This window comes from Leishmania infantum, chromosome 26 (genome assembly GCF_000002875.2).
Source record: "Leishmania infantum JPCM5 genome chromosome 26".
NCBI lineage: Eukaryota > Euglenozoa > Kinetoplastea > Trypanosomatida > Trypanosomatidae > Leishmania > Leishmania infantum.
In genome coordinates, this window is record NC_009410.2 from 568,027 (window position 1) to 595,345 (window position 27,319).

At 55.2% G+C, this 27,319-nt stretch overlaps 9 protein-coding genes and 1 pseudogene across 10 annotated transcripts; all 10 read left to right on the forward strand.

Moving 5' to 3' along the window:
* Positions 1 to 1,546: 1,546 nt before the first annotated feature.
* LINJ_26_1560 (conserved hypothetical protein) lies at positions 1,547 to 3,307 on the forward strand (the record flags this gene model as incomplete). The annotated part of the gene is made up of 1 exon (XM_001470466.1): positions 1,547 to 3,307. One exon carries the CDS (start codon positions 1,547 to 1,549, stop codon positions 3,305 to 3,307), a length of 1,761 nt encoding a protein of 586 aa, XP_001470503.1.
* A 720-nt stretch (positions 3,308 to 4,027) lies between these two features.
* LINJ_26_1570 lies at positions 4,028 to 5,818 on the forward strand (annotated as a pseudogene). The gene has a single exon. A coding segment is annotated over exon 1 (1,791 nt).
* Positions 5,819 to 8,680: 2,862 nt separating this feature from the next.
* Positions 8,681 to 10,687, forward strand: LINJ_26_1580 (hypothetical protein, unknown function; the record flags this gene model as incomplete). The annotated part of the gene is made up of 1 exon (XM_001470467.1): positions 8,681 to 10,687. One exon carries the CDS (start codon positions 8,681 to 8,683, stop codon positions 10,685 to 10,687), a length of 2,007 nt encoding a protein of 668 aa, XP_001470504.1.
* A 1,174-nt stretch (positions 10,688 to 11,861) lies between these two features.
* LINJ_26_1590 (proline oxidase, mitochondrial precursor-like protein) lies at positions 11,862 to 13,547 on the forward strand (the record flags this gene model as incomplete). The annotated part of the gene is made up of 1 exon (XM_001470468.1): positions 11,862 to 13,547. One exon carries the CDS (start codon positions 11,862 to 11,864, stop codon positions 13,545 to 13,547), a length of 1,686 nt encoding a protein of 561 aa, XP_001470505.1.
* Positions 13,548 to 18,275: 4,728 nt separating this feature from the next.
* LINJ_26_1600 (cdp-diacylglycerol synthetase-like protein) lies at positions 18,276 to 19,571 on the forward strand (the record flags this gene model as incomplete). The annotated part of the gene is made up of 1 exon (XM_001470469.1): positions 18,276 to 19,571. One exon carries the CDS (start codon positions 18,276 to 18,278, stop codon positions 19,569 to 19,571), a length of 1,296 nt encoding a protein of 431 aa, XP_001470506.1.
* A 1,163-nt stretch (positions 19,572 to 20,734) lies between these two features.
* S33-1 (putative 40S ribosomal protein S33) lies at positions 20,735 to 20,998 on the forward strand (the record flags this gene model as incomplete). The annotated part of the gene is made up of 1 exon (XM_001470470.1): positions 20,735 to 20,998. The coding sequence occupies one exon, from the start codon at positions 20,735 to 20,737 to the stop codon at positions 20,996 to 20,998; it is 264 nt and encodes an 87-aa protein (XP_001470507.1).
* Positions 20,999 to 21,671: 673 nt separating this feature from the next.
* Positions 21,672 to 21,935, forward strand: S33-1 (putative 40S ribosomal protein S33; the record flags this gene model as incomplete). Its single annotated transcript, XM_001470471.1, has 1 exon — positions 21,672 to 21,935. The coding sequence occupies one exon, from the start codon at positions 21,672 to 21,674 to the stop codon at positions 21,933 to 21,935; it is 264 nt and encodes an 87-aa protein (XP_001470508.1).
* A 673-nt stretch (positions 21,936 to 22,608) lies between these two features.
* Positions 22,609 to 22,872, forward strand: S33-2 (putative 40S ribosomal protein S33; the record flags this gene model as incomplete). The annotated part of the gene is made up of 1 exon (XM_001470472.1): positions 22,609 to 22,872. One exon carries the CDS (start codon positions 22,609 to 22,611, stop codon positions 22,870 to 22,872), a length of 264 nt encoding a protein of 87 aa, XP_001470509.1.
* Positions 22,873 to 23,689: 817 nt separating this feature from the next.
* Positions 23,690 to 24,676, forward strand: LINJ_26_1640 (conserved hypothetical protein; the record flags this gene model as incomplete). Its single annotated transcript, XM_001470473.1, has 1 exon — positions 23,690 to 24,676. The coding sequence occupies one exon, from the start codon at positions 23,690 to 23,692 to the stop codon at positions 24,674 to 24,676; it is 987 nt and encodes a 328-aa protein (XP_001470510.1).
* A 587-nt stretch (positions 24,677 to 25,263) lies between these two features.
* LINJ_26_1650 (conserved hypothetical protein) lies at positions 25,264 to 27,318 on the forward strand (the record flags this gene model as incomplete). Its single annotated transcript, XM_001470474.1, has 1 exon — positions 25,264 to 27,318. The coding sequence occupies one exon, from the start codon at positions 25,264 to 25,266 to the stop codon at positions 27,316 to 27,318; it is 2,055 nt and encodes a 684-aa protein (XP_001470511.1).
* Position 27,319: the final 1 nt, after the last annotated feature.

Consider the following 27,319-nt stretch of genomic DNA (forward strand, 5'->3'; position numbering starts at 1 on the left):
TGCAAGACGACAGGTGTGTAGGGACACGGATGGGGTCTCTCCCTTTCACGTCCTGTAGTTATGTCTCTCAGGTATTCGGCGGACAATGCACGTCCTCTTCAATACTCACACGTGTACGTGTACGCGGTTTATTATAGTGGTTCTATCTGTGTGTGTGTGTGTGTGTGGTCTCTATGGTTGGTGAACTCGGCCGACTATGGAGTGCACGCCGGACGGTGTGTCTCGGTGCTCTCTCTTTGGCTCCTCTCCTATCGACGCATGATGGCCAAACGCTCCTGAATCTATCCAGCGTGTAGGCCCACTCTCACTCGCACACATGTATCCACGGCCTCTGTGGCGCTTGCTGCCGTCCCCTTCACCCTGTTTTTGTGTCCATATACTAGGCTTCTTAGTTACACCTGAGCATCTCCCTTAAAGATTCGTTTTTGGTGATGCCGTTCTCGCACTTTTCGAGGAATGGGCTGGCAGGAGACGAGGCACGGTATGACTGTTGTACAAATTTCCGTTCCAGCTGCTGCGAGATGCTGCCCTTTGTGCTCGACGTTGGCCACACCCTTTGCTTATGCTCCTCAAAGATGTCCCACTCCATTAAGGTGGTTTAAGAGGCTCCAAGGAAAGCCATTCTTATTCGTTTCCCTCGTTCGACACCGACGCACTCCCCGATGAGGGACAGCACCTCACCGCGTGGTATCATAGGGGCTAGTAGCAGCTTTCTAGGGGAAGCCGAGCAGCCTCCTCCCCCCTCCCTCCCTATCCCAGCCACTGCCGAACCACCCCCTGGTGGTGACAGGGCCAGGGTGCCTAGGACGTGGGGAGGTCAGTGCGATGCAGTGGCACGGATGCCGGCGGCCAATCCCTGGACGGCGTGGCGCCGGTGCGACCCGCGACCGTGAGCGTGCTTGCGCCATCCATGCGATGGGCAAGGCGTCAGCGTGATACCAACGCGTCTCGCTCGGCCCTCGCACTGCCTGCTGCTGGGGAGGCTGAGTGCCACCCTGCGAGGCGGGTGGGTGGGTAGAGTTTGGGTCAGGGGCCGTGCACAGATGACTGTGTCGGCGCACTGCTGTGATGCGTGTCTGCGGCTGCGTTGCACCGCGCGCTGGGTGCCTGTGGCAGGCCCGGAAGAGTGGAGCTTAGCGCACGTTGTATGAAGCAGTAACGGGTACCTGGCAAGGGAACGAAAAGAACTCCCATGCTCTCAATCTGAGCCATTTCTTTCTGACGGCGTTGCCACACCATCTCCTCTGACCCCTCCCTCTCCACGCGCCCGTGCCCTCACCCTGCTTCTGCACAGTAAATCATTCCCCGCGCAACCTCCTCTGTTCTCTCTCCCTCGTAGTGCCGCTTTGGTCGGCTGCCCATTCGTCGGGCCGCTGTGCACCGTAATGATGCATCTGGAGAAGGGCCGAAAGCACCCGCTCCCGCTGGCGCACACACCCAAACGCACGGAAACGCACTGAAGCACCGAAAGTGAGCTGAAGAGTTGGAAAGTAGTACTCACAGACACACAGGCGCACCACATACTCGCGCGTAGTGACCGCCTATCATGGAGTTCTCGTCCTCTTCCTCTTCGGATGCGGGGCTGGAAGAAGAACTGCATCGGAACTTCCACCGTGAGCGAAGAGAACAACGTGGTATTGTCCGAGCATCTTCGGCGGCCACCCGCTGCGAAACCATGCGCTTCACGATGCCTGATGGTCGATCGATCGAGGTTCGCAAAGGCTCCATCTATATTCCCTTGCGTGACATGTATGTTCATGTGCTGCAGGCGCGCTGCTGCCCGGAGAAGTGGTTTGGTGACGGTCGTGTGCCCCTTCGGCGACGCCGTCCACTACCGGCAGATGTGGTGGTCTTACAACGGGTAACAGAGGCAGCAGCAGCAGCTGGCAGTGGTGCCACTGCCGCTCTTCCGCCCGTCAGCGTGAGGCTGTCGGAGGCGACCGATAACGACTTTTTCGTCTTCAAGGAAGTGCTGCCTCAGAAAGCTGAAGAAAATGCTGGCGAAGTCGCCGCCCCTCTGGTGAAGACCACCTCCTTTACGGCACAGGAACGCCCGAGCAGCTGGAATGATCCTCTGATTGACACGCGCTTTCAGCGCATGGCGTTCCTGCCTCGCTGGCGCTTCTCTATGGCCCACCCGCGATTGCTGAGAGAGGCTCGGTACGACACATGGGACGCGGTCGAGCTTGCTCCTCCACTTCACGTGGACGACGCGTGCTGCTACGATGATTCGCTGGGTATCTTGTGGAGCCTAAATAGGCGGGATGGGCACTTGTGGTACTTGCGATACGACAACAGTGCTACCACCACGACTCGAGGTGCCGCTCTCATGTCGGTATGTGTTACCACAGTCGATGTGGCCACTGCGCAGCGGTGTGTCGGGATGTACTGTCAGCATGAAGGGTCTTCGTCGCACGACGCAGCTGTCGGCGATGACGAGGAAACAAGCAGATGCGTGTGCTGTCTGCTCGTGATCACCACCTCCCACGCTCTTTACATACGCCTCGTGTACACCTGGTGCAACAAGTTCACAGTAGAACACGCGTTGTCGACACTGAAGCTGGAATCGGTGCTCCCCAAGCCCCTGCAACTGTCGAGTGTAACGTGCTGCTGCCCCGGGAATGCGGAAAAGCCGCCTGATGTACCGCCATCCTCCGCCAACGACACGTCCTTTTGTGTCGGCGCCGGCCGAAGTGTGTTTGCGTTCATCTGGCGTAATGGACAGTGGCACAGAGTGCGCCTCGCCTCGTTTACGGCGACCGATGTAACGGCTTTGGCTCTCCACGGAGCGCTTGGGCATCCCTCGTTGCCTGTCGCCGTCGTTGCTGGCATGCGCAACGGAACGATTCAAGTCGTTACCACAGAGGGGCGGATGCGAAACAAGGCCATCTTCAACACCACACCTCGACACTATGGGTCTGATATTACCTCCATGTACGCGGTACAAGGTCTTCCCTACGGGATCGTCTCTGTAGCTCGCGATGGCGGGGCGAAGCTCTGGGATCTGCGTCGCCTCGGGTCTGACAAAGACCCGGTGTGCACCTTGCTCACCTCGCGCCTCGGTGGTGGTCAGTCAGGGGTGTGTAGTACGGCCATGGCCGGCCACCTGCTGGCTGTCTCCTCCGTCTCCACGGGGCTTGTATGCGTGGACGCTCAAACGGGCGCCCGGTTGTTTCACACGACACAAAAGCTGTCCCCAGCAGCCCGCGTCGCATTGGGGTCTCTCAGCAACGTCGACGGCAACGATGGCTTTGAGCTCTACACCTTCAGCCCGTACTACGCACAGCGCTTCCACCTTCACCTGTGAGAGAGAGTGTATGTGTGTGTATGTGTGTGAGAGGAAAAGTAAGGCGGCGGCAACGGCGCAGACACGGCTCATGATGACTCGCGCCGTTCTCTTTTTCATTTCCGCTGCTACAGCCTACGACAAGGGGGCTACGCGTACCTAAAGGTCCTGCCCCGATACGAACACACTCACGCACAGACACCAGAGACAAGGAAACGTTCACTTACAGAGAGGGATAGTAAAGCGGACAAACTGCTCCACTGCAGAGGAGGAACCCACGCTTACATCAACGCAACGGCTGGCGTGACGAAGATGGTGATCACGCTGCTAATCTTGCCTGCTGCCGTTGATGTAGAGCTGATAGTCTCTTTTCCCTCCACCTCCGGCCTTTGAAGATGTGCTTCGAGGTGCAGCCCTCTTCGTCTCCCCTCCTCGCACACGCACAAACCCAAGCGCGCACGGCCTGTGCGCTCTTACAGTTTCTACTGCTTTCTGACATGTGCACTCCTCTTCCTTCCATCTTCCCTACTCCTCTTTTCCTTCTCTCCGTTCCGCTATCTATCTTCGCTGCTCTTTTCATTGACGTGTGTGCGTGTCCCTCCACCGGTGATGTGACACACACACACACACACACGCATACATATATATATATATATTCGCGCCCCTCCCCCTTTTCGTGTGTGTGTGGGGGGGGGGGAGGGGGGCTTGTTTGTATGAGCATATCGCAGCACCACAGTAGCTATGGGGGTCTATTTAGTCCATCGATCAATTGTCGTTGCTGACGCCGTGCCAACGACGTCGAAGAGCTCGACGCGCACCACTCTGCCAACACCTGCACTCAAGCAAACACCACGTGCTTCCTTTGAAGATCCACTGTCGTCCTTTAACTGTGATGCACCGTTTTCTGGCTACGACTGTCATGCCTGGTTAGACCTGCAGCAGCAGAATAAACAGTCCCTGCAGGACAGAGTAGATGGTGTGCCATCCGCATAGAGATCCTTCTCCATCGCTATTCTTCAGCGCATTAGTCTTGAGTGACTGTCCATGTCTGCAGATGTGTCCTTGGTCGATGACCTCCTGCTGACGAAAAAAGATGATGAGGTGGCATCTGGAGCGGGAGCGGTAGGAAACGGGTTTTGCATTAGGAGCAGAAGACGACGGCTGAGCAGGATCTTGAGCAATGTCTACTCGCAGCTCAGCAACGTCACGCCTTGCCACGAAGGCGAAGCCAATGAGGACTATCTCAAGCACATCTTTGCCATAGTCGACTCAGAGGACAGGGGGTAAGTGTCGAGCATTCAGCTAGCGAGCATGCTCTTCAACGATGCGAGCCGCGCCTCTGCCGCGATGATGATGGCCGCGGCCGATCACGACAAGGACGGTTACCTTAGCGAAAGCGACGTCGTCTCCTCCTTCATTCACGTGGAAAGTGGGGTAGGCCTCTTGCAGGCGGATTGCAATGAGTCAAAGCTGGCCAAGTTGGGCTCCAGCAGCGAGAGCGACGACGCTGTTCTTGGCTCCCTCGCTAGTCTCTCCACTCAGGAAAAATCACAGAAAGACGCTCATCTCCTGAAGGCCCTCAGCAAAATTCGTATGCGCGGCGTCGAGGTGACGAACCTGTGTAGCCAGTCGAACAGGGCCAAGTGCGTCGCTATCTCACCCGATGGCAACCTGTACGCTGTGGTGCACCGGCACGACAATGTCGCGCATGTGTACATGATCAGCAACGGCACCGAGGTGCGTCGGCTTGTGGGTCACCAAGGGTCGCTGCTAGGCATTCTCTTCTCTCCCGATCGAAAGCACGTTGTGACAGCAGCGCGACAACTTCATGGTCTTCTGGGATCACACGATCGGACAGGAGTGCCGCTTCTCCGAGCACCCGGGAATCGTCACGGCAGCTGCGGTGAGCTTCGACGGCAAGTTTGTCTTCGGCGGTTGTCAGGATGACCTTGTTCAGAAATTCACTGCCTCCAAAGCCAAGATACGCGCAGTGTTGTCAGACATCCCGTGTGAAGTCCATGGCGTCATTGTAGCTCTCGCGACGCAGAGCACCAAGAACGACCTCATTGCCTTCTCACGTAGTTGCCGACCAGTGCGCGCGCATCGCCAACGCCTACGATCTGCAACTCATTGGGCAGCTTAGCGGGCATGATTCGCTGGTGTGGAAAGCCTCCTTCAATGCGGATGATAGCCTGCTATTCACATGCTGCGAGCGGAAGATCATTGTGTGAGATGGGACGTACTTCTCTTCCGTCAGAATATTCATTAGCCCCGCGGTCTCGACGCCAGGGTCGTCTGCGGATGACGTGCTGTGGACAACGGCTGTGTTCGCTTCACGAGAACACTGGCTTACTCTTCTGTCTCAAATCCCTCGGTCAGATGCACGTGCTGAACTGCGATGCTGCGTGCACGAAGGAAAGCATCATTGATATCCAGATGCGCTCCAGAGTGTACACAGCGTCAGTCTTCGTAGGCGACACAATGGTGTGTGGAAACGGCTACGGCAACGTATACCGCGTCTGCATAACGTAAACACATGTGGCGTTAGGGTGTGACGGAAGAAAATGATATCACCTTTATCTTGCACTCCCACGCACACATTTCGTCTGTTTCTATTGTTGTTTGCAACCCTTGTCTTTCCACCTCAGCATAGGGGCACACATGCACACACATACACATACGAGCACGCATACCTTCATTGCCGCATGCGGAGCAGACATAAGAGAACAAGCAGCGGAATCTACTTGGTGAAGAATGGTCGCATGCCTGTGTATCTTTTCTTTGTTCTCTCGCTTGTATTATGTGGAATATAGTATCTCTTGATGTTTGTGTACCTCTCTTCCTCTCCCTCCATATCAATGTAGGCCCGTCAGATTTTTGGGGGGTTTCTCTTTTTTTTTTCGGCATGTGTGACATCGCCACTGTCATTGCGGTCGAAGCGCTACCTGTACATTTGCGTGCCCTGCTTTCCCTCGACCGCTTGTTTCCCCACCTCCCCTCCCCTCTCTCCTCTCTTCTGTGAATGTGTGTGTGAGTGTCATTTATTTTTTATTGTCGCTTGCTTTGCTGTGCCTGCCAAGCACACTCCATCTCCCCTTTTTTTCGTAAACTTGGTTTGTTTGCTGCCACGTAACCACCCACTCTCACTCTCCCTCTCCCTCCCTCTCTTAGCCTTCTATGTGCGTGCATGTCTCTTTTCGCTTCCTCTCTGTTCCCTCGCGTCGTATTTTTCCTTCTTTGCTGTCTCGTTGCTCTTCTGCTCTGTTGTCGTTTTCCGTTCGCTTGTAGTCTTCCTCTCCCTCCCTCATCCTCATCCCATCAACTCCGCCCTCCTCTCCTGCCCCTTCTCTTCCCAGAAGGAACGGTATGGTCATACTCGCCCCTACGCATCATCCCTTTTACACATACACGCAAACACTGCGCACTTCACCTTACATCTTATCCACCCACCCCGCGCCCTTCTCCCCCTTTCCTTTCGTCTTCATGTCCTCCGCACCCCACCCTCGCCTCCATCACCGCCAGACCACACCATCCCTTTGCTCTGCTTGCTCTTGGCAGAGATGGAGAAGACGAGCAGACGGTGACGTGAAGCGAGAGGGGTAGGATGGAGTGCGGGCAGCGGAACACTGCACACGAAGTGTTCCGCTTCTGGATACAACTTGCGTGTGTGCTTCGTGCAAGAATCACCTCGGTGCCGAGGAGCCTGAAGAAGAGCAAAAGAGGGCGAGGAGGCGCAGTGAAAGGAACGTAAATGGAGGGCGGCGATAAGGAAACAGACAAGCATGCAAGCAAAACAACAGCCAACGCGCACACACACACACACATATATATATATATATGTGTGTGTGTGTGTATGTTTCTGGCCATGTACTTTCAACATAAGGGGGGAGGGAGGGACATAGACACATCCGTGGGAGGCTGAATAAGAAAGACGGGAAAAAAAAGAGTAGAGAGACTTGGTTAGAAAATCTGTGTTACACGAAAACACAAACACACGCTCCCTGTGAGGTCGGCCTTTTTATTTTCGATTGTGTGTGCGTGTGTTCCCTTCTTTCGTTTTTCCTTCATCAGCTGACACTAGCACCACACCGCCTTTTCTCGTTCTCCGTGCACCCTGCCTCTGCGGTATCGCTTTTCCTTTGGGGTATTCTTTTATTATTATTTGGATTACGCAATTGCCTCCCGCTGCGTTGACTGGTTACCAGCTCGCTCGTTGTCAGTCAAATGCGGTGCTCGATGCCTTCCTATTTCTCCCTCCATCCCTCCTCCTTTGAAACTTCAGTCGACAGCCCCTCCCCTCCCCCTCCCCCTCCCCCACACACTATCCTCTCTCACAAAATCGATCCGGTCCTGTAGATTGAATAACGACTCTATATGTGTTTTAGTGTTTCATCGTTTGTTTTTTTTTACTTAGCAGGCTCCTTCGGGGAGCAGCATCTCGGAGAGGGATGGGAAGACGAGAGAGGCACACACGGATACACACATACCAGTGTGCAGCTGTAAGACCACTAAACGCAAGTAAAAACTAACGAGAAGTACGATTGCTGGGTACCTTTCAAAGAATACGTGGGCGTGAGGAGGGAAGATAGAGGTGTGTGCTTCCTTGGTAGTGTTTCTGTATGTGTCAGCAGATAACTTGCCTAGTAAAGAGCCTCCGGACACCCCTTCCTCACTTCCGTGTTCTTTACACGGTGTTACGGCTGCATGTTGCACAGTAGTGAGGATGCCCGTGTGAACGGTGTTCTGCTACGGGCCGTAACTCTCCTGCTGTGTACGCACCATCTCCCTCCTTGTTGTGGCTAAGTTGCCCCGACTCGCGTCGTCGCGTCTTCGAGTTGGTCACTCACTCTCCATCTCTACATTGCTTTCTGCATCCTCCTTCCCCTCCCCGTCCCCATATCATCATCCCGCCCTACATGCGTGTGATTTAGAGGGCGAAAGGGGCGGAAAGTGGGAGAGAGAGCGATTAGCTGGGCGCTTGCACGCATCAATGTACGGTCTAAGACCTCTTTTACCTGCTATTCTTCAAAACGGAAACCCTCCCCCCGCGGACGAGCCTCGACAAATGAAAAAAAAAAGTTTGGCCTTTCTCACACTCGGTATGTGTGTGTGTGTGCGTGTGTGTGTTTTTGTGCGCGCTTCAAGCGACTTTCTGCTCCCTCTTCGCTTCGTTCCTACGGTTCCACCGCTGATGTAACGGGTGGGCCGAGGCCGAAGAATAGTAAGAAAAGGCACGCCGTTCGCATTGGTCGCGCTTTCTCACCCTCTGACGGTCTATATGGTCCTCTTCATATCAGCCAGCAAAATATTCGCCGATCCTCTTTTTTTCTGTCTTTTGCCTTCATTGATTACACGAATGAGACCATCCGGTCAGATGAGGCCGAATCGCCTGCAATGGACGCACTCGTAGAAAGCATCGTACAGAGCGATGCACGGGCCGAGCTCACGGCAGGACAGCTGCAAGCCCTCATTGGACTTTTCACCTCGACCTCTGAGGTCCTGTCGCCGTCCCACGCGCTCTTCCGAAAGCTCTCCGCCACCCTTGCGGCCTTCCCCTCCCTAGAAGACGGATCCCAGTGCATTCGACTCTGCATCCTCCTCTGTAGAGAGGTAGCGCACCGCAAAATCATTTTCGCACTTATCGAGGCGCACAACATATGGGTGGAGTCCATCGCAGCACCGAGCATCTCCGCCCTGGCGACGTCGCACGCGAGGCACCGCAGCGGGACCACGTACGAGACGAGCGAAGATCGAAGCTTCCTATCTCAGCTGGTTCTCGTCATGTTGGTCTCGGCCGAGTCGAGGATGAAGGCGTCTGATCTCGTAGATTTCCTCGGTGCTGACGTCGAGAGCACTGTGGAGGTACTGGTGTCCTGCTACGGAAGCGTGTGCGGGGCCCTTCCAGGAGTACTCGCCGCCGCCTCCGGAGGCTACCAGCTTCATCTGGTCGCCCGCCTCGTCGAGCTCGTTCGCGAGCTCACGTTCTGGACTACGTACGAGGAACTGCACTCGAACCTGGGGATCGGCAGCAAGGCAAAAAAGTCTCTCTCACAGTGCACCGGTAGCGTTTCCATGAGCGCCCTCTCTGGCCCATTCCGCTACCACGTCGGCCAGCTCATCTCCCACCTTGTGAGGTACGACTTCTTTGCTCACATGAGTATGTACTTGCCGCACGTCTTGGGAAAATATTTGGCCTCGCCCAGCAGCTGCAGCAGCAGCGACGGTGACGAGCGGAATGTGTTGATGGCCTTGTCCTTGCTGCGCAACCATCTCCTGCTTCTCCAAACCCTGCTGATGCTGACGGACCAGTATGCGCTTGTTCTGCGCAAGGCGCTCTGCCGCTGCGGGCTCCTCAGCAAGGTATGCGGCCCTCTCCTGCGCGTCTTGTGTAGACCACAAGGATGTCTACCTGGCGAATTGTCTCTGTTCGTGCAGACGGTGGCGGTCGCGTCAACGCTGACTTACCACAGCAGTGAGTGTCACCAGTTCTGGGGAGAGAACAGCAGTGTGCTGGTGGCAGCCGCAGACCGCTCCGCTGTTACTCTAGCAGATAGCTGCATTGCAGACCCGCGCACATCTGCCGAGCTAGTGGCACAGCTGGTGCGCCTCGTCGTAAACTCTCGCTCCAGCGCCGCGGTGGCGCCGTTACTCAAGACATGGGAGAGCGTCCTCGACTCCGGTGGCAAACAGTGCGTTGCTTGCAGCCTCAGCAATCCCAAGAGTCGTAGCCGTCCGCTTGACATCAGCAGTCCATCATACAATTCACTGCGGTGCGTATTTCGCGTGGACACCACAGCCCCACCGCCACCGCCTGCCGCCGCGCGGCGTGGCAGTGTCGGCGACCTGCTTCGTCAACGACGAAGAGGTCGACACAACCGAGAGCAGCGAAACTTGAGCCGCGGTCGCAGCCGTGGCAGAGCGCGCTCAAAGAGACGCCGCCGCCACGAGTCACAACAAGCGCGTCTTCAGCAACGCTATCACCTCCTGGTGCAGTGCACAACACCCACGACTGCGGTGGCGCGGGAACAGACTCAGGTGCAGCTCGTCCCCCTTGATTTCGTCAGTGATGCCTCCTCCGACGAGAGCAGCGACGACAGAGACGATGCGGCAGACGCTTACGAGTCGACTTGTGCTCCCCAGGTGGACCTCTCACGCTGGCGGAGAGGCCCACCGCCGACGACGATTCCCACACAATACATCTGTTCTCTCTCCCACTCATTGATACGCTCGGCCCCGGTGTTGTCGTCCACCGGCTACCTCTTCGACGAAGACGTCATTATAGACTACTTGCAGTACTACGACGTCTGCCCCATCTCTGGAGCGTCGATGTCGCGTGCCGACTTGGTCGTGGACACGGCGCTCAAGGAGGAACTTGGGAAGGTTCGAGCCAACTTTATGTAGCAGTTCAATTTGTTCACATGCAGGAGGTTTGTGGGCGTGTGGGAGTCTGCGCGCTGAGGCGCAAGTGGTGCCAGAAGTAGTGCGGGTAGACGTACGTAAACACCTACACACGCATACCCCTTGCAGCGCTTCTCGACTTGCTACCCAGAGACACACGTCACTGCTCCTTTTTCTCTCTCGACAAACTCTGACCATCAGCACCGCTGCGATTTCGCCCATCCGCACCACCTCTGCCAGGCCTTTTTTCTTTCGTACTGGGATGAGGGGCGATGCCCTGTCAATGTAACGCGACTCAGTGTCGGAGAGGGGAAAGAGGGGAAGCGCAAGAGCAGTAAAGATCTCAAAAGTGTAACGGGCACCGGTGCACGGCAACCCTTGCTTTTCCCTCTACGTATGTATGTGTGCCTCGTGCTTTCCTTTCGTTCCCGCAGGACAAGGCATGCGCTCCTCGTCAACTGCAGCTGTGGAAGAAACAATCGAACTGGAAGAGAAGAAAAACAGCGGCCACTCGAGGAGCAGCTTCCGCTCCCCGTACGCTAGCCAGTCTCCCTCTCTCCCCACCCTCGTCCATCGAAAACACCAACCTTCCCCCACTTCTCATGCTTTCCATTTTTCGCTTGGTGCGTTACCATGTGTTCTGAGCTTGCGCTCCTCTACGCTGCATCCATACATATACACATTCACATACACACGTGCTCGGCTGCATCTAAACTCCGGGGGTGCAGAATTGACGCACACGCTCTCTCGTTCTCTCCTGATCTACTCCCCCTTCCCTCCCCTCTAGCAAGCAAACGTTTTATATTAGTAATTTTTTTTCGGTTTCTGTTGGTGCCGTGTCGTCTGTGTCTGTGTCTTTACCTTATCATCATTAACTTACAGGCGTGTGTGTGCGTGCGTGACTCGATCTGTCTCCCAACACCACCACCGTCACCCCCTCGCTCTCTTCTTTCGCGCCATACGACTCTAATTCTTCCGAAAAAAGAAAACGCACGCAGGGAGGAAGTCGCTCATTTTTAGCTAGCTAGCTGCCTTTTTTTCTCGTTTCCATTGTATGTAGTTGTGCTGGCGCTCTCACCGTCTCAGCCCTCCTCCTCTTCCGTCCTTCCTGCTCCCTCGGTAGCGTCTCGTCATACCTGCCCGCCATCAGGCCCGCTAGTCGCCCGTCCCCCAAAAGATGCGCCGTCTCCTCCCCCTGCGACCGGCAGCTGTTGCCTTCGCCGGCTCTACTCGTCACTCCTCCGTGGCAATGCAGGACAAGCAACCGAAGCTGCCGAACTTCAACGACGACACAACCTACCGCCAGCGCTCGGCATGGTACTTGATAAAGGCGTTGGTGGTGCTTCGCCTCTGCAGTGTCAACTATTTGGCAATGAACTCGGTGCCGCTGATGAAGAGAGTGGAAAAGATCCTTGGCAGCAAGCTTACCTACAGCGTCCTCGTCAAGAAGTCCTTCTACAACTACTTCTGCGCGGGCGAGAACGACCAGGAGCTGCGCGACACGGTGCACAAGCTTTCCCGCAACAACATCGGCGCTGTACTCGACTACGCGGCGGAGGCCGACACGGAGGGCTTCGCACCGGAGCCGGGTGTGGCGTCCGGCCCCGATATTTCGATGTCTAGTCTCGTTACGAAGCCCAATGTTCAGTACCCGATGGACGAGGGGTTCTTTAACGAGAACATGAAGCTCTACATGATGAGCGTCATGCACGCCTCGCTGTACAGCCCGCGAAACGCCGCCGGTGTAACCGCTGTTAAGGTGACCGGCATGTGTGACCCTCAGCTGCTTGCACGCGTATCGGCGCTGCTCATGTCCGTTCACCAGAGCTGGTGCAAGCACTTCACGAACGAGGAGTCGCTGAAGCTGGAGGAGTGCCGCGTCGTCATGGGTGTGAACCGCAAGCACCAGCTGTTCATCACCTACGATCAGCTGCGCGCCGGCTTCGAGAAGTACAACCCCTCTAACAAGCTGTCAGATGCCCAGTTCAAGGAGATTACGGAGGCCCTGGACCCCCGCAAGATGGGCAAGGTGAACTACTTTGAGTACAAGGAGATGCTGACGAATGCCCTCATCGCCGTAGAGCCGACGCCGGTGCAGCAGGCGCTGATTGAGGGACTGCCGCAAATGAGTGCAAAGGAGAAGGAGCTGTGGAAAAACGTCAACAACCGACTCTCGTTGATCGCCTCCATGGCGAAGGAGCTCAATGTCCGCATGCTTGTCGACGCGGAGCAGACCTTTTATCAGCTGGCCATCGACGCGATCGTGGCGACCCTACAGAAAACCTACAACACGGAGCTGCCGGTGGTGTACAACACATACCAGTGCTACCTGACATACGCAGAGGACCGCATTGACAACGACCTTGTACGCGCTCGCCACATGAACTTCCACTGGGGCGGCAAGATCGTGCGCGGCGCCTACATTGTGCAAGAGCGCGCGACGGCGGCCCAGTACGGCTACACCAGCCCCATCTGGCCTACCTACGAGGAGACAAACAAGTGCTACAATGCGGCCGCGAAGCGCATCTTCGACACCTTCGAGGCGCAGCCAGCGAAAAAGCACGAGGTCTTCTTTGGCACCCACAACAAGGAGTCTCTAGAGATTATCACGGCCAGCGTCTTGGAACGGCCGGGCATCCAGTCTCGCGTGTCCTTTGGACAACTATTTGGGATGCGCGACAACCTGACGGTGCCCCTTGCCCGCGCCGGCTTTCAGGTCTACAAGTACGTGCCGTACGGCCCCGTGAAGGAGACGATCCACTACCTCGGCCGCCGCGCCGTGGAGAACTCGTCGATCTTGACAACCGGCGACAACGAGACGGTGATGATGATCAAGGAGCTGAAGCGCCGATGCGGTTTTTAATCGGAGACTGACTCGCACACACGCACACGCATGTGCGGTGGCAAGACAAAGAAGGCGTCACAAAGTCAACGGAAGCAGAGAAGGAGCCGCTTCTTCTCGCTTCTCTGTGTTTCACGCGTGCGTAAACGTCTGCATCTAACCCTGTGTTGCCTCTCCGCCCCCCCCCCCCGCCCCCGACTTCCTCCTCTCCCTTCGTTTCGCCCTTTTGTGGTTGGTGCTACCCCTCGTCGTTGTCTTCTTGTGGCTTGCACGGATGCCATCTCGACTCCGATTCCGTTTTTTTTTGTTTGTTTTGAGGGGAAGAGAAGGGAGAAGAGGTTGAGGAGGGAATACCAAAGCAAAATAAGCGAAGGAATCGAGGGATCGGAGAGGAGGAAAAGTGTGAGATAAATTAAAAAGAGAGAAGTAAGCGCTGCGCGGAAAGGACGGCAGTGGTTGTGTCGAGTGGGGCGAAAGAAAAAAAAACTGCATGGCATTGCAGCTGCACGTTTCCTTTTATTTTTTCCTTTGGTTTCCCTCTCTCCTTTCTGTTTTTCGGTTGTTTCGCACACCCTCCGTATGTGTGCATGTGGAGTTTCGCGTACGCACCGCGCTCGCTCTCTCTCATCCTTTCCCCTTTCAGTTCTCCTCTTTTTTGTCTTCGTTTTTGTAGCCTCCCCTCTCCTCCTTTCTTGTCAACATTTGCGCGTATATATATATATACATATATCTGATATATGTATATGCCAGTGATACAGTAACCACTATCAGAAACGAAAGAGAGCACCAGCGCATATCACACACGCTCACAGAAAGGGCGCACACATCTAAAACGTCTAAGCCTGCGCAACGAAGCACAGTAGCCTCTAAAATGTATAAAAAAAACGAAAAGAGGCCTTCATGAACCTCAAGGCGAAGTGCACGGACACACAAGTACGCCCCTCCTCTGTTTCAGTCGTCTTCTGTGTTTATTTCGTTTCGTCTACGTTTGTTGTGCTCTTTGTTTGTACGCACTTCTGGACGGGTCTGATTCTCTCTTTTTTGGTGTTGTTTCTTCTTCGTATTTGTGTGTGCGTGTGTGTTGTTGCTGTTGTGCATGTGTGCGCGTGCGCATCTCTGTTTCTCCGTCTAATGATTCTCGGTAGGCCTTTTTTTCGTTGTTTGTTTGCTTTGCATGTTGGCTGTGAAACAAGAACCCTCCCCCCCCCCCTCAGCGCTGCCTCGATGTAAGCGAAGTGGCATGTACACACGTACACGTGCGCAAACAAGGTTCTCACTCCACCGCCTAAGCAAATGTTCAAAGCCTGGAGCGTGTGAAACTACTTAGCCCCTTCTTTTTCAAAATGCTCACACGCATCTGTGTTGTTTCATCGTTTGTTTGCTTACCCTCTGAATGATTCGCTCGCTCTCCCCTCTCAGGCACTCATTCGCTTTTTTTTTCTCTTTTGTTTTCCCTTTTTTTTTCCTTGTATGTGCCTGCGTGTGTCGGTGTTGCTGACGCTGGTGGCGATGCATCTTTGAAGATGAGCGTATGTGGAATGAATCCGATACACATGAAGCCCCCCTCTCTCTGCGTGCGCGTGCGATCTACTGTGCTTGAAGTGAGCAATGAAATAGACAAAACACGAAAGGTGAGGCGGTCTTTTTCTGCTGAGAACGTTACACATGTGTGGACTTTTGGGGGAGGAGAAAACAACAGAAGGCAAAGAACTGAACAACAACGAAAAAAAAAGAACGAGAGCTGAAAAAAAAAAAAGAAAAAGTGTACACGACAAGTTAAGTAAACGGGATAGAAAGCAAACCAAAACGAAAAAAAAAGAAAAACTAAATGCGTCGCTTTCTCTCGTCATATCTCTTGTTTTTTTTTGTTGCTGCTGTTTTTTGTTTTGTGTAGCTTCTTTGGTCTCGTGTTGTTCCCCTCTTCACTGGTGGGAGTTGCCCCTCTCCTCTTCCAGTGTCTCTTAGTGTATCACTCGCGACTTGTTTTGGTTTTGCTTTGCGTTTCTCTTGTCTGTTTGTGTGTTGCGCTACGGAAAAGAATGGTGAAGTGAATTAAAAAAAAAACTGAAACGTAAATAAAGCAAGCTGTCTGTTATTAGTGTTGTTAGCTGCTTTTTCTTCTTCTGACTGTCGTTATTCTCTATTATCTTCTCGCACTTTCTTCTGCCGTCATTGACGTGTGTGTGTGTGTGTGTGTGTGGCACTCTCACACGCCTCCTCTCATTTCTTTTTCTCCCTCTCGGCACGTCTTCTTGTTTGGTTGCATATGACTAGACTATCTTTTTGTTGTTTGTTTGCTTCTTCTTTCTTTTAAAGGGGTCTATCCCGGTCACCTCTCTCCCTCTCTCTTGTCCCCGCCTTTCCTTCAGATGCGTCGGTGTCCGTGCGCGCGCCTATGTGTGTTTGTGTCTTCCCTCCTCTCCACTTTTCATCATCCTCTCTCCTGACCTCCACTCGTCCATTAGTGATCGTCCCACGCACGCACACACACACACAAGCTCCCATCAGTTTGTCTTCAAGAAGCGACTTCAAGCAAGGACTGTGAGAGGTGATAATGAATTCGCTTTTTGTTGTTGTTGCCTCTTCCTCGCATTCTCAGGGGGGGATAAAACAACCCTCTCACGTCTTTCTCTTCTCGAGTGCTGCATGTGTGTATGGACAAAGGGAGCGTGTGTGCGTGGGCAACACGAACCGGTGCACGTAAGGTGGATATGTGTGGATGGGTGTATGCCGTAGTCGTTTTCATGTAGACCCAAGCTTGCTTAGGCGCATATACGTGCACAAGCAGGATCACCGTCTAGTGCGTTGCCTGGCATGTGTCGGTAACTTTCTTCGGCAGCGAACTCAGTCCAAAACACAAAGGCTGTCTAAGCGCTGCTGCCACAAGCACTACCACAGCCACTGTACCGCTCACGTTCACTCACGCACATCGGCCCTCTCGACTCGAAACCTCAGCGCCAATACAATCACCTGTTTCTCTTTCTTTTCCTCTGTTCGTGTCGTTTTGCTGCTTCACTTGAAGCGTTCCCCTCACCACCGCCACCCCTCATCCCGCTCTCTTTCTCTCTACGTGCATGTATATGTGTGTGTGCGCTCCGATTGCCTCTTGAGCGTCTCCGTTTTCGTATTTCCATCACTTCCAAGAAATGGCAGTATATGCGTTTTCCTAATTCTTTCATTTCTATATATATATATATATATATGTGCGTGTGTGCATGGGCGTGGACGTGTCAGTCTTTTTGCCTCTATTTGAGTTGTGGCGGAGGACTTGTCATTGTAGGAGCATGTGAACGTTTCCTTTGTTGTTGCCATTTCAGCCGCCATTCGAAGTGACCCGCCCCCTCCCCACTGTGTGGCATCCGGCTGAGATGTCGTTCTCCTTCGTTTTTTCTTTTGTCTGTTTGGTTTCGTTCGCGTTCATTTCTTCCCCTCCCCCCTCCCCATCTACCTGCGGCTCCATCCCAGCGTGACTTGGCTGGGGAAACAAATACAGACGGAGAGAACACGTCACTGCAACTGTGTCGAGTAGAGGATTCCCGCGCATGCAGTGGTGCTTCACGTTCCACACGGAGAGAAGTGTCTCTCTAGATAATCCGGTGCGCATACGCATGTATCCGTTTGTGGGTGTATATGTCTTTGTCCAGCGCAGTGGACAGGAATGTGGAGCAGCATAACAAAATCACACAAGGCCGTCATCTGATTCTTCCACCCCTCCACCTCTACCTCCTTTTTCTCCTAGCCAGCAGCCACCATCTTTCATCATCTGCGTCTCTTCTTTGGAGACGGATGTGCATTATACGAGAGCGAAGGAGAGCGAGCCACTGCGAGAAGGAGACAGCGACATTGTCGGTGACACACGAAATGGGTATCCAACTCGTGAAGATGGGCAAGCGGAAGAACAACGTCTGACAGTCCTTCATCACGGCATCGAACAAAAAGAAAAAATGAAAGGAGCGGTCAATGTTTGCGTACAGGTGCATGCCGCTCACCTTATCTCCGTCTCCACCCCACATAAGCACACATATACACCTGTATGCCCTCTCACTCTCCCTGACGTTCTCTTTCCACTTATTTGCTGATCATCTGCCCTTTTTTGATGGCGAGGGTGGGGAAATCAGAGTATCACACGACTTACAGGTGCATCCCACCTTCTGGACCACACACATATATTTATGTCCTGTGCCCCTTTTTGTTGTCCTTTGCTCATTCTCTTCTTCGCCGTGTGCGCGCGTATAGTTTTACATAGCATCGCGTCTCTCAGCACCCCCCCCTCCTCCCTTGAGTTCGCCCCGCTCTTCCCCAACGAGGTGCCTCCTTTCTACAGGCACTTCACACAGCGGTCATAGTTTGGCTGGTTCTGCTCTTTCTCGAAAAGAACTAAGGAAGGAAAGCGAAAGACTACGTCTTCTTGAGTACGTCTGCAGCTCATCTGTTCCCCCTCCAGACAGGCCAGCACGAACACTACAGACGCACACAAACGTAGGCATCTACTCTACGAAAAAAATCTTCTCCACTTAATAACTGGAGACTGCAGGGGCAGTCTCATCTGTGCCTCCACCCCTCCCGTACCTACAAGCGAACGCATGCGCACACCCTTTGTGTTCTATGAGAACACTGTAGCAACAACAAAAATAGAGATTGAGAAGTGAAGGTCTTCAATGTGAGGTCAGGACAAGGGACGCGGCGCTCACTTACTTCCCTCACGTTCATTCCCCATATACACACTCGCACCCTCTCTGCCATTATAGAATGCCAAAGGAAAAGAAGCAGCGGGTTGTTCTGCTGCCGCTCATCCCCAACGGCGGTGATTTGAGCCCAGCTGCGGACGACACCATGGCAAAGGGCACGCACAGTACGTGCGGCGATGGCGCCACTGGTGGCAGCAGCCCCGCCACCGCCGCCGCGTCGGCAGCTGACGGCAAGAAGCTGGGGTACAAGGACGTCATCAACCGCACCATATTCACGATTCTTATGGCGTACGTTTTTCTGGGCTGGATCTCTGTCGGTATCCGCTTTGGCCTCTTCCTGCTCTTTGTGATTGAGAGCACCATGTTCTACGAGGTAACCCGGATCAATCAGCGGGTACGCAAAGAGCGTCAGCTGCCGTCGGTGCTCTTCATCAAGTGGTACTTCTTCGTCGTCTGCTACGTTTTTGTTAGTCTCTTTTGCAATCGCGAACCGCTGCAAAACACCTTTGCGTGGTTTGACAAGGTATACGACCTGCTTCCCTTCGCGTTCTTCTGTTGTGTCATGCTAGGGCTCGTCGTCTTCGTGCTGAGCCTGCGCAAGGGCATGTACCGCTATCAATTCATCCAGTTCACATGGACGGCAATGATGCTGATGCTGTGTCAGGTGCAGTTTGCTGGCGAAATGCGCAACATGGTGCGCGGCATGATCTGGTTCCTGCTGCCAGTGAGCTGTGTCGTCAACAACGACATTTGGGCCTACATCTTTGGCAAGTGTTTCGGGCGAAAAAAGCTGCTGTCCCTGTCGCCGAAGAAGACGGTGGAGGGGTTCCTCGGCGCGTTCCTCTTCACAGTCATTTGGTCCTTCTGGTTCTGCGGCTTTCTGAGCCACTTCCCGCAGATGTACTGCCCCGCCGTGGGCTTCACCAACGCCGTCAACTCTCACTGCGAGCGCAACCCCGTCTTCCTCCAGAAGGAGGTTGCCTTTCCGCAGTGGATACAGCAGGTGTCGGGTGGTATGCTGACCACCTTTCTCGTCTCGCCAGCGCAGAAGCACGCCCTCGTGCTGGGAACGTTTGCGTCGCTCCTCGCGCCGTTCGGCGGCTTCTTCGCAAGTGGGCTGAAGCGTGCCTTCAAGCTCAAGGACTTTGGTGACCTCATCCCCGGCCACGGCGGCATGACGGACCGTATGGACTGTCAGGGCCTCATGGGCCTCTTCACGTACTGCTACCTCCGCACCTACGTCTTCCACGAAACCAAGTGCCCCGGTGCGAACGACATTACGCGCTGCGCCCTTCGCATGGACGCCGAGCGCCGTCAGACCTTGGTGAACCAGCTGCTGCAGTCGCTGCAGGCATAGCAGGACGCAGGTGACAAGAAGATGTGCGTGTGTGAAAGAGGCAAGAGAGGACTCACACCCACAAGGCGGGCTCATATGCAGCGGAACAAAGCAAAGAGGGACAGATGCAAAAAAGAAGAAAAAAGGAAATCAGCCAGCTGTCGCGTTCCTGGGCTGTTCAGACATGCGCGCAGCAGCGGGGCGTTGCGGCATGCATCGGAGGTCCCTCCTCATAACGTTTGCTTCTCTTCTTTTTTTTTCGGCCTATCAATATGAATGTGTGTGTTTTTGTATGTGTGTTTCTTGCGGGTTCATCAGTCATGTGTCTGTGCATCCCCATCCCCTCCTCATGGCTGCACCTTTTTGTGCTCTCTCACCACTCAATCCACTCTGCTGTCCCCCTCACGATGCGTCGACTCTTCCCTCCTTACCTCCCCCTGTGCGATGGTGGAGTGGTGTGAGCTCTGCGAGATGGAAGAAAAGGAAAGGGGTCCACGTGATGAACAGCGCTGTTGCATTGATTGCTGACGGCTTGGACGACGATATGCAATAAAGGAAGGAGATTACGTTGTGCTCTCTGTTTGCTGGTGGCTCCTGACGCCCCTTTTCACACACAAACGCACGTACATGTCCAGAAGGTTTGTTCGGCCCGTCCTAGCCCGCCCAAAAAAAAACTGCACCACGCCCTCCGCGCCCCCCCTCCTCCTCCCATCGCTGACACTCTTCTTAACGACAGCCCAAGGTAAAAAAAAGCCGCATCAGCCTTTTTTCTATATTTAACCTTTGCAAGCCAGCAGGCTCCGCAAGAATGATAACCGCCCTTTTTATGCGAATGACGGGGGACGAGGTGAAGGAACGAAACGCTAAATGGAGACAAGCAGCTAGGGTGTGGAACATTATGTGTGTGTGTTGACTCTTCCCAGTCTGGTTTTCTCGGCTCCCTACCACCCCCCCTCCCTCCCTCCACTTGTGTGCACGCCACGTGGGAACAGTCACGTGTAACGGGCTCACACAGCGCCCACGGCTGCAGCCCCTCCATGTATGATGTCCGTGCCGGCTCTTGTTTTCGCCTTCACCCTCACACTCTGCCTCTCCCAATCTCCCTTTGGCCTTTTTCCGCTGTGTCTGAAAATCTTAACAACAACACACACACGCACATACACAAGCTGTAATCTTAGAGTATCATGGCTGATTCGAAGAAGGACAACAAGAAGACCGAGGAGGTCGTCACCCAGGGTACGGACCAGGCCCAGGTTGGCCTGATCATCAAGGTTCTGGGCCGCACCGGCTCTCGCGGCAACGTGACCCAGGTGCGCGTGCGCCTGATGGCCGAGGCCGGCTCCCCGGACTACAACCGCACGATCGTGCGCAACGTGAAGGGCCCATGCAAGGAGAACGACATGCTCTCTCTCATGGAAACCGAGCGTGAGGCCCGCCGTCTCCGTTAAGATCATGCCACGCATCTTAGCAGCAGCAGCAGCAGCAGCCATGTGTGTGTGTGAAGGGCTGTGCAATTCATTTCGTTTCTCGTTTTCGTTCTCGTGATTTCCCAGAAAAAAAAAAAAAACATCGAAAAAAAAGGTTGAGGCTCGGAGGAATCGATGGCGATGTTCGAGTGCGCTTTTCTCTCCGTTTGTGAAGCTAGACATCAGGCAGCGACACGGCACAGGGCATGCGCACTCGCCGCATTTCTGTCACCACACAGAAGGAGAGCCCATCAAGATAGCGGCTCACCTCGTCATCCCTCTGCGTTTGCGTACCTTTTTCGAATTCGGTTTCCAAGGAGCTTGTGTCGGTGCGCGCTTGTTGTGAGCAAGTGGGTAAGTAGACCTGAGCGAGGAAAACGCTGCAGTTGCGTGTGCCGCGTCTTCTCTCCCTCTTTCTCTCCACCTCCTCGACCAACACACACACAAACACATTGCACAAGCACCCCTCCTCTCCCATTATCCGTTGTTCTCCATCACGTGTCACGCTGCACCATCTCCCTTTCCTCCTGGCCTTTCTGCTGCTCATACATATTGGAATGTCTCTCGCCCCCACTCCCGATTTCTTCTATCACAAGCAACCCGATCCAACCCCACCCGCCCTCCCCTCTCATCTTGCAGTCCATATACTCGCGCAATGGCTGATTCGAAGAAGGACAACAAGAAGACCGAGGAGGTCGTCACCCAGGGTACGGACCAGGCCCAGGTTGGCCTGATCATCAAGGTTCTGGGCCGCACCGGCTCTCGCGGCAACGTGACCCAGGTGCGCGTGCGCCTGATGGCCGAGGCCGGCTCCCCGGACTACAACCGCACGATCGTGCGCAACGTGAAGGGCCCATGCAAGGAGAACGACATGCTCTCTCTCATGGAAACCGAGCGTGAGGCCCGCCGTCTCCGTTAAGATCATGCCACGCATCTTAGCAGCAGCAGCAGCAGCAGCCATGTGTGTGTGTGAAGGGCTGTGCAATTCATTTCGTTTCTCGTTTTCGTTCTCGTGATTTCCCAGAAAAAAAAAAAAAACATCGAAAAAAAAGGTTGAGGCTCGGAGGAATCGATGGCGATGTTCGAGTGCGCTTTTCTCTCCGTTTGTGAAGCTAGACATCAGGCAGCGACACGGCACAGGGCATGCGCACTCGCCGCATTTCTGTCACCACACAGAAGGAGAGCCCATCAAGATAGCGGCTCACCTCGTCATCCCTCTGCGTTTGCGTACCTTTTTCGAATTCGGTTTCCAAGGAGCTTGTGTCGGTGCGCGCTTGTTGTGAGCAAGTGGGTAAGTAGACCTGAGCGAGGAAAACGCTGCAGTTGCGTGTGCCGCGTCTTCTCTCCCTCTTTCTCTCCACCTCCTCGACCAACACACACACAAACACATTGCACAAGCACCCCTCCTCTCCCATTATCCGTTGTTCTCCATCACGTGTCACGCTGCACCATCTCCCTTTCCTCCTGGCCTTTCTGCTGCTCATACATATTGGAATGTCTCTCGCCCCCACTCCCGATTTCTTCTATCACAAGCAACCCGATCCAACCCCACCCGCCCTCCCCTCTCATCTTGCAGTCCATATACTCGCGCAATGGCTGATTCGAAGAAGGACAACAAGAAGACCGAGGAGGTCGTCACCCAGGGTACGGACCAGGCCCAGGTTGGCCTGATCATCAAGGTTCTGGGCCGCACCGGCTCTCGCGGCAACGTGACCCAGGTGCGCGTGCGCCTGATGGCCGAGGCCGGCTCCCCGGACTACAACCGCACGATCGTGCGCAACGTGAAGGGCCCATGCAAGGAGAACGACATGCTCTCTCTCATGGAAACCGAGCGTGAGGCCCGCCGTCTCCGTTAAGAAGCCGAATAGGACTTCTTTGTGCACTGCCAGAGCACACGCGCGCACCATCGCACCCCGTATTCGTGTGTGTGTGTGTGTGTGAGTGCGTGCGTGTACGTCCTTGTGTTGATGGGATATGCCATTCCTGTGCGATGTCTTCTTTCTATTCACTGTTTGTTCTCATTTACTTCGCAAGTAAAAAGTTAAAGCGATGCAAAAGAAGGGGGCAGCATAGACGCGTGGCTTCTATTCACCGCAACCTCCCTCCTGCCTCTCCCCTTCCTTCTACGCGACGTGCTATGCAGGATGAGGTAAACGTGGTGTGTCTGCGCCTGTCTGCCGGTGAGCTCAGCCACGGACGGCGGCACTACACGCACCTGCGCAAATACGCTCTTGATAGTAGTGCCAATACGACCACCAGAAAGGCACGCGGTGGAGGGCAACAGTGTGCCAACATAGAACTCCGCTTCAGTCGACGTACCATTGCCGTCTTCTGCTCTCCTGTTGTCATCCTTACTGCCCATCTATCTCCATCTTCCCTCGCCCTTCTCTCCCCTCCTTCCTCTTCGCCGCTCTGTCTGCTTGATTCTTGTACTGGCAACGCACGTAGTTGCTGATAATAGACACAGCTGCTTCAGCTGCGCGTGTGTACGGGTTGGCGTGGTGCCTGAGTCATTGTTTGTTGTGCTTGTCATCTGCCTTCCTCCCTCGCTGTTGCTGCTTGATCAACTTCGCTAGTGTAGCCTTGCACACGCCAAGCACAAACACACCCGCGCCGCACCGCCCCTTACTGCCATATCAAAGAGCAGAGCAGGAGGAGGCGAAGGGCACAGAAATGGAGATGAGTATCGAAGCATTGGTGGAGGGGCTGGCCGTGCTCCAGCAGGCGACTGCGCTCGACTTCTCCGGCAACGTCGAGGGCGCGGTGGAGATGTACATCGCCGCCGTCACACGTCTCGACGCTGTCGCCGAAATGCTGCCGGCCGATCTGGCGGAGACGGTAAAACGGAACACGGAGGCGATACGGCGCAAGATTGACATGCTGCGCCGGTCGCGCTGGACGCGCGAACAGACCACCCTCTTCCCCTCCTTCACGACCCAGTTCGTTCCCGTCCCAATCCCCATTGAAGACTACCGCGTGCCGCGCTCGCCCTTCTCGCGCGTGTTCTGGCTGATGCGGCTGCTGAGGCGCTCCATCCGCCAAGGCGCCTTCTTCACACCTAGCCTGTATGTCTCGCGGGAAGTGTGGATGCAGGACGGCTGCGGCGCCTCTCTGCGGTTTGTAGGTGCCAAGATCAAGTACACGTCCGCACTCTGCAGCGCGATGGAGCCGCTGCGGTCGATGACGACTCTGGGCGATATCGAGAAGACAGAAATGCACCTGCGCAAGTTCGTCGATGTCGAACGTGAACTCCGCAGCACCCTCGACAGCGAGATTGGTCAGGTGAAGGATGCGAAGCCGCAGAAGAAAAGCGTGTGGGGTGCGCTGGCGAAGAAGGCCAAGTTGTGGACGCACCAGGAGTCAAACTACGACGTGTGCCTGACTTGGGCGTCGAGTGCGCTGGAGCAGGGGCAGCTGTTCGAACGGTGGCACATCTACTTTGCGCAGGCGGTCAAAGGCTTGTCGCCGGTGCCGCCGGGCATTCAGCTCATTCTGGATCTCCTGCAGCACATCGGCATCCAGCTGTACTCCGGCCTCTGCGTATTTCTTCTCCATGACATGACGATACTGGTCGAACGCTATCAGTCCAAGTGCCAGAAGAGCGTCACTCGCCTTCTCCCTGTTGAGCCGAAGCTGGAGAGCGGGGGCGCGATTATCTGAGTCTATATGTCTGTTTCTGTGTCTGTGTGTGCCTGCCTGCGTGTTGCTACCGCTGCGCTTCTTCGTTGGAGTGCGGATGGCGAGAGAGTTGCTGTAGATGCCCGGTAGCGCCTCTACTATGTGTATGTTCTACCTGACAAGTGTGCGCGCATGCCAGGGCACCCGTCGACGCATGCGCACATCCGCATTCCTCTTTGAAGGACTTTTTACGTGATACTGCTTCAATCCCCCACCCATATCGTACGTCTCACGTGGAAGGACTCGCCAGTGACAGCCCTAGGTAACAAGTGACCCGGGAGCTCCATCCACCTCAAAGGTCGACTACAAAAAAAAAGAAAAACGATATATGCGCCAACGGCATGCATATACATACACCTACGCCAATGTCACCATTTAGCAAAGGGAGCGGGTGGGTAACGCGAACAGCACTTGCGTGATGTCGAGTACGCGGACGAGGGGAGCACGTAGCAATGGCTTTTTTTTGTGTGGGGCAGGGGTGCGCGTGCCTCATGGCGACCCTCACGTCTACCGTACGACTCGTGCTTGGAGGCATCATTGCCATCTGCTCTCTCCCTCTTCGCTCCTTGATGTGTCTCTTTACGTCCGTCTCACACGCCTCCCCCACCCCCCCCCCACACACACACACATATCCACACCGATTTCTCCTCCCTCTTTTCCTCTCCCCATTTCGTGTACTGGGTTGTATCATTGATCCTCTTCCGCGCATTCTCTCCAGGACGGTGCGGCGTCCCCGAGAGCGACCCTCGCCAACAAGCGCTGCACAGAGTGGCAGGAGTGGAACTGGTAGCAGAGGCGCTGCGGTCGAGAATATGCAATCCATGCAGCTCACGAACGATGCCGGGTTCAAATTCGAGCTGTGGAAGAAGCTGCTCACGGATGCCCTCGTTAAAGGTCGACAGGGCAGCGATGCGGGTGTGCAAGCGAGCGTTGCGTCTGCGCTCTTCCGTGTAGCGCTGCCGACCGTCCAAGCGCACCTCCCGCGACGAGTTCGAGAACCGTGCTGCCTCTCCGGTGCGTGCACGACACCCGGCATCCCGTTCGTGCACCGCTGCGTTCATCTCGGTCGCCGTCGCATCGAGACGATGGAAAGTTGCCGTGACGAGCTGTGCTTCTGCTTAGCGCACTCCACGACGTGCGCTGGCCCCGCGGTTGATCTCGTGGTGCATGGCTACTACTCCACCGGAAACGACATGCGCGATCGCTACCGCGGACTACGCTGCCTGCTGCACCACACGCGGGCACGCCGCATCTGCTTCGAGAACGTGGACAACAGCAACGACGCGCGTGAGATCGTGGGCGAACTTTGCTACCTCATGCAAAACACGAGCATTCGAAGCCGCTCATGGTCGGAGCTGCATCTCATCAACTGTGCCTTGAACCCGGTATCATTCCACACCCTGGCGACGTGTCTGCGCACCTATGACTGCCTGGTGAATGTGGCCATCGAAAACTGCCACGTCGGCACCCTCGCCAGCGTGGCGGCGTACGTGCGTTCTGCGGCGCGCCTCACGCACCTCTCTCTGCGAGGGACGACGATGGCGACCCATTGGGCAGATGTCGGCGAAGCGGTGGCGGCGTCCGTGTCGCTCGTGCACCTCAACATCTCCTCTTGTAACTGGCAGGATGTGCCACACCTCTCGGAGTTTGTGGGCTCACTGGCCGCCTTTGCGCCACGCCCCCGTTTCGCTCTGGACCTGTCCTTCAACCTTCTTACATCCAAGTGTTTTGCACTCCTGACCAAGGCCAGCGTCGCCTTTCGCGCCTGTGTCACGGACGTCTTCCTCGGCGGCCACAAGTTCACTGACGACGAGGAGGACGTCTCGCGCTTCCTCGGCGCCTACGAGCTTCTCGACACCCTCAGCGTTCGCCGCTCTGTTCTCAGCACCGGCACCGCCCAGCGTGTGCTTCGAGCCGTCACGGACAAGAAAAGGCTGTGGCGCCTAGTCGATGTCGCCCACGTGAACCTCGCTAACGGCTTTTTCAAGCGCATCTGTCAAGCCACCTTTGCTCCCGGGACCTCGTCGCTCGTGTGCTCCGGCGTCGACCTGCACGGTCAGATCACCAAAGCCGGCTTTGCGGGATGCGCTCCTGTGCTGTCACGTCTCGATCTTTCCAATTGCAGCCTGACCGACGAGTGCGTTGGTCAGTTGGCGTCGGCGCTGGAGCGCGGTGCCCCGCTGTCCCTCCGCCATCTTGGCCTTAGCTCGAACGTGGTGGATAAGAACCGCACCAAGGGTGGTGACGGCAGCTTTTTGTTTCTATGCAAGGCGCTCCGGTCGCACAGCGCTCCGTACCTGGAGTCGCTGGATCTCTCCGGCAACAAGCTGCCCCTCCTACCTGTAGTCGCTCTTATGGAGCAGGCGTCGGTCACCATGCGCTGGGTGAACTTCTCCAACTCTTCCATCGCCGACTGCTCCGCAGACCGGGTGCGGGTGCTGACGACACTGATGCGACGCCAACGCGGTGCGGCCCCCCCGTTTGTCGCACTTGACGTCATCATGGCCTCCTCCGTCGATGAGCCATGGGTTGGCCTGAAGGAAGTCACCGAGTGGCTCACCACGCAGGTGAGCGTTCGCCTCATAACAGAGGCGGCAGTCGCCACCGCGTCTTGGGCGAGGTAGC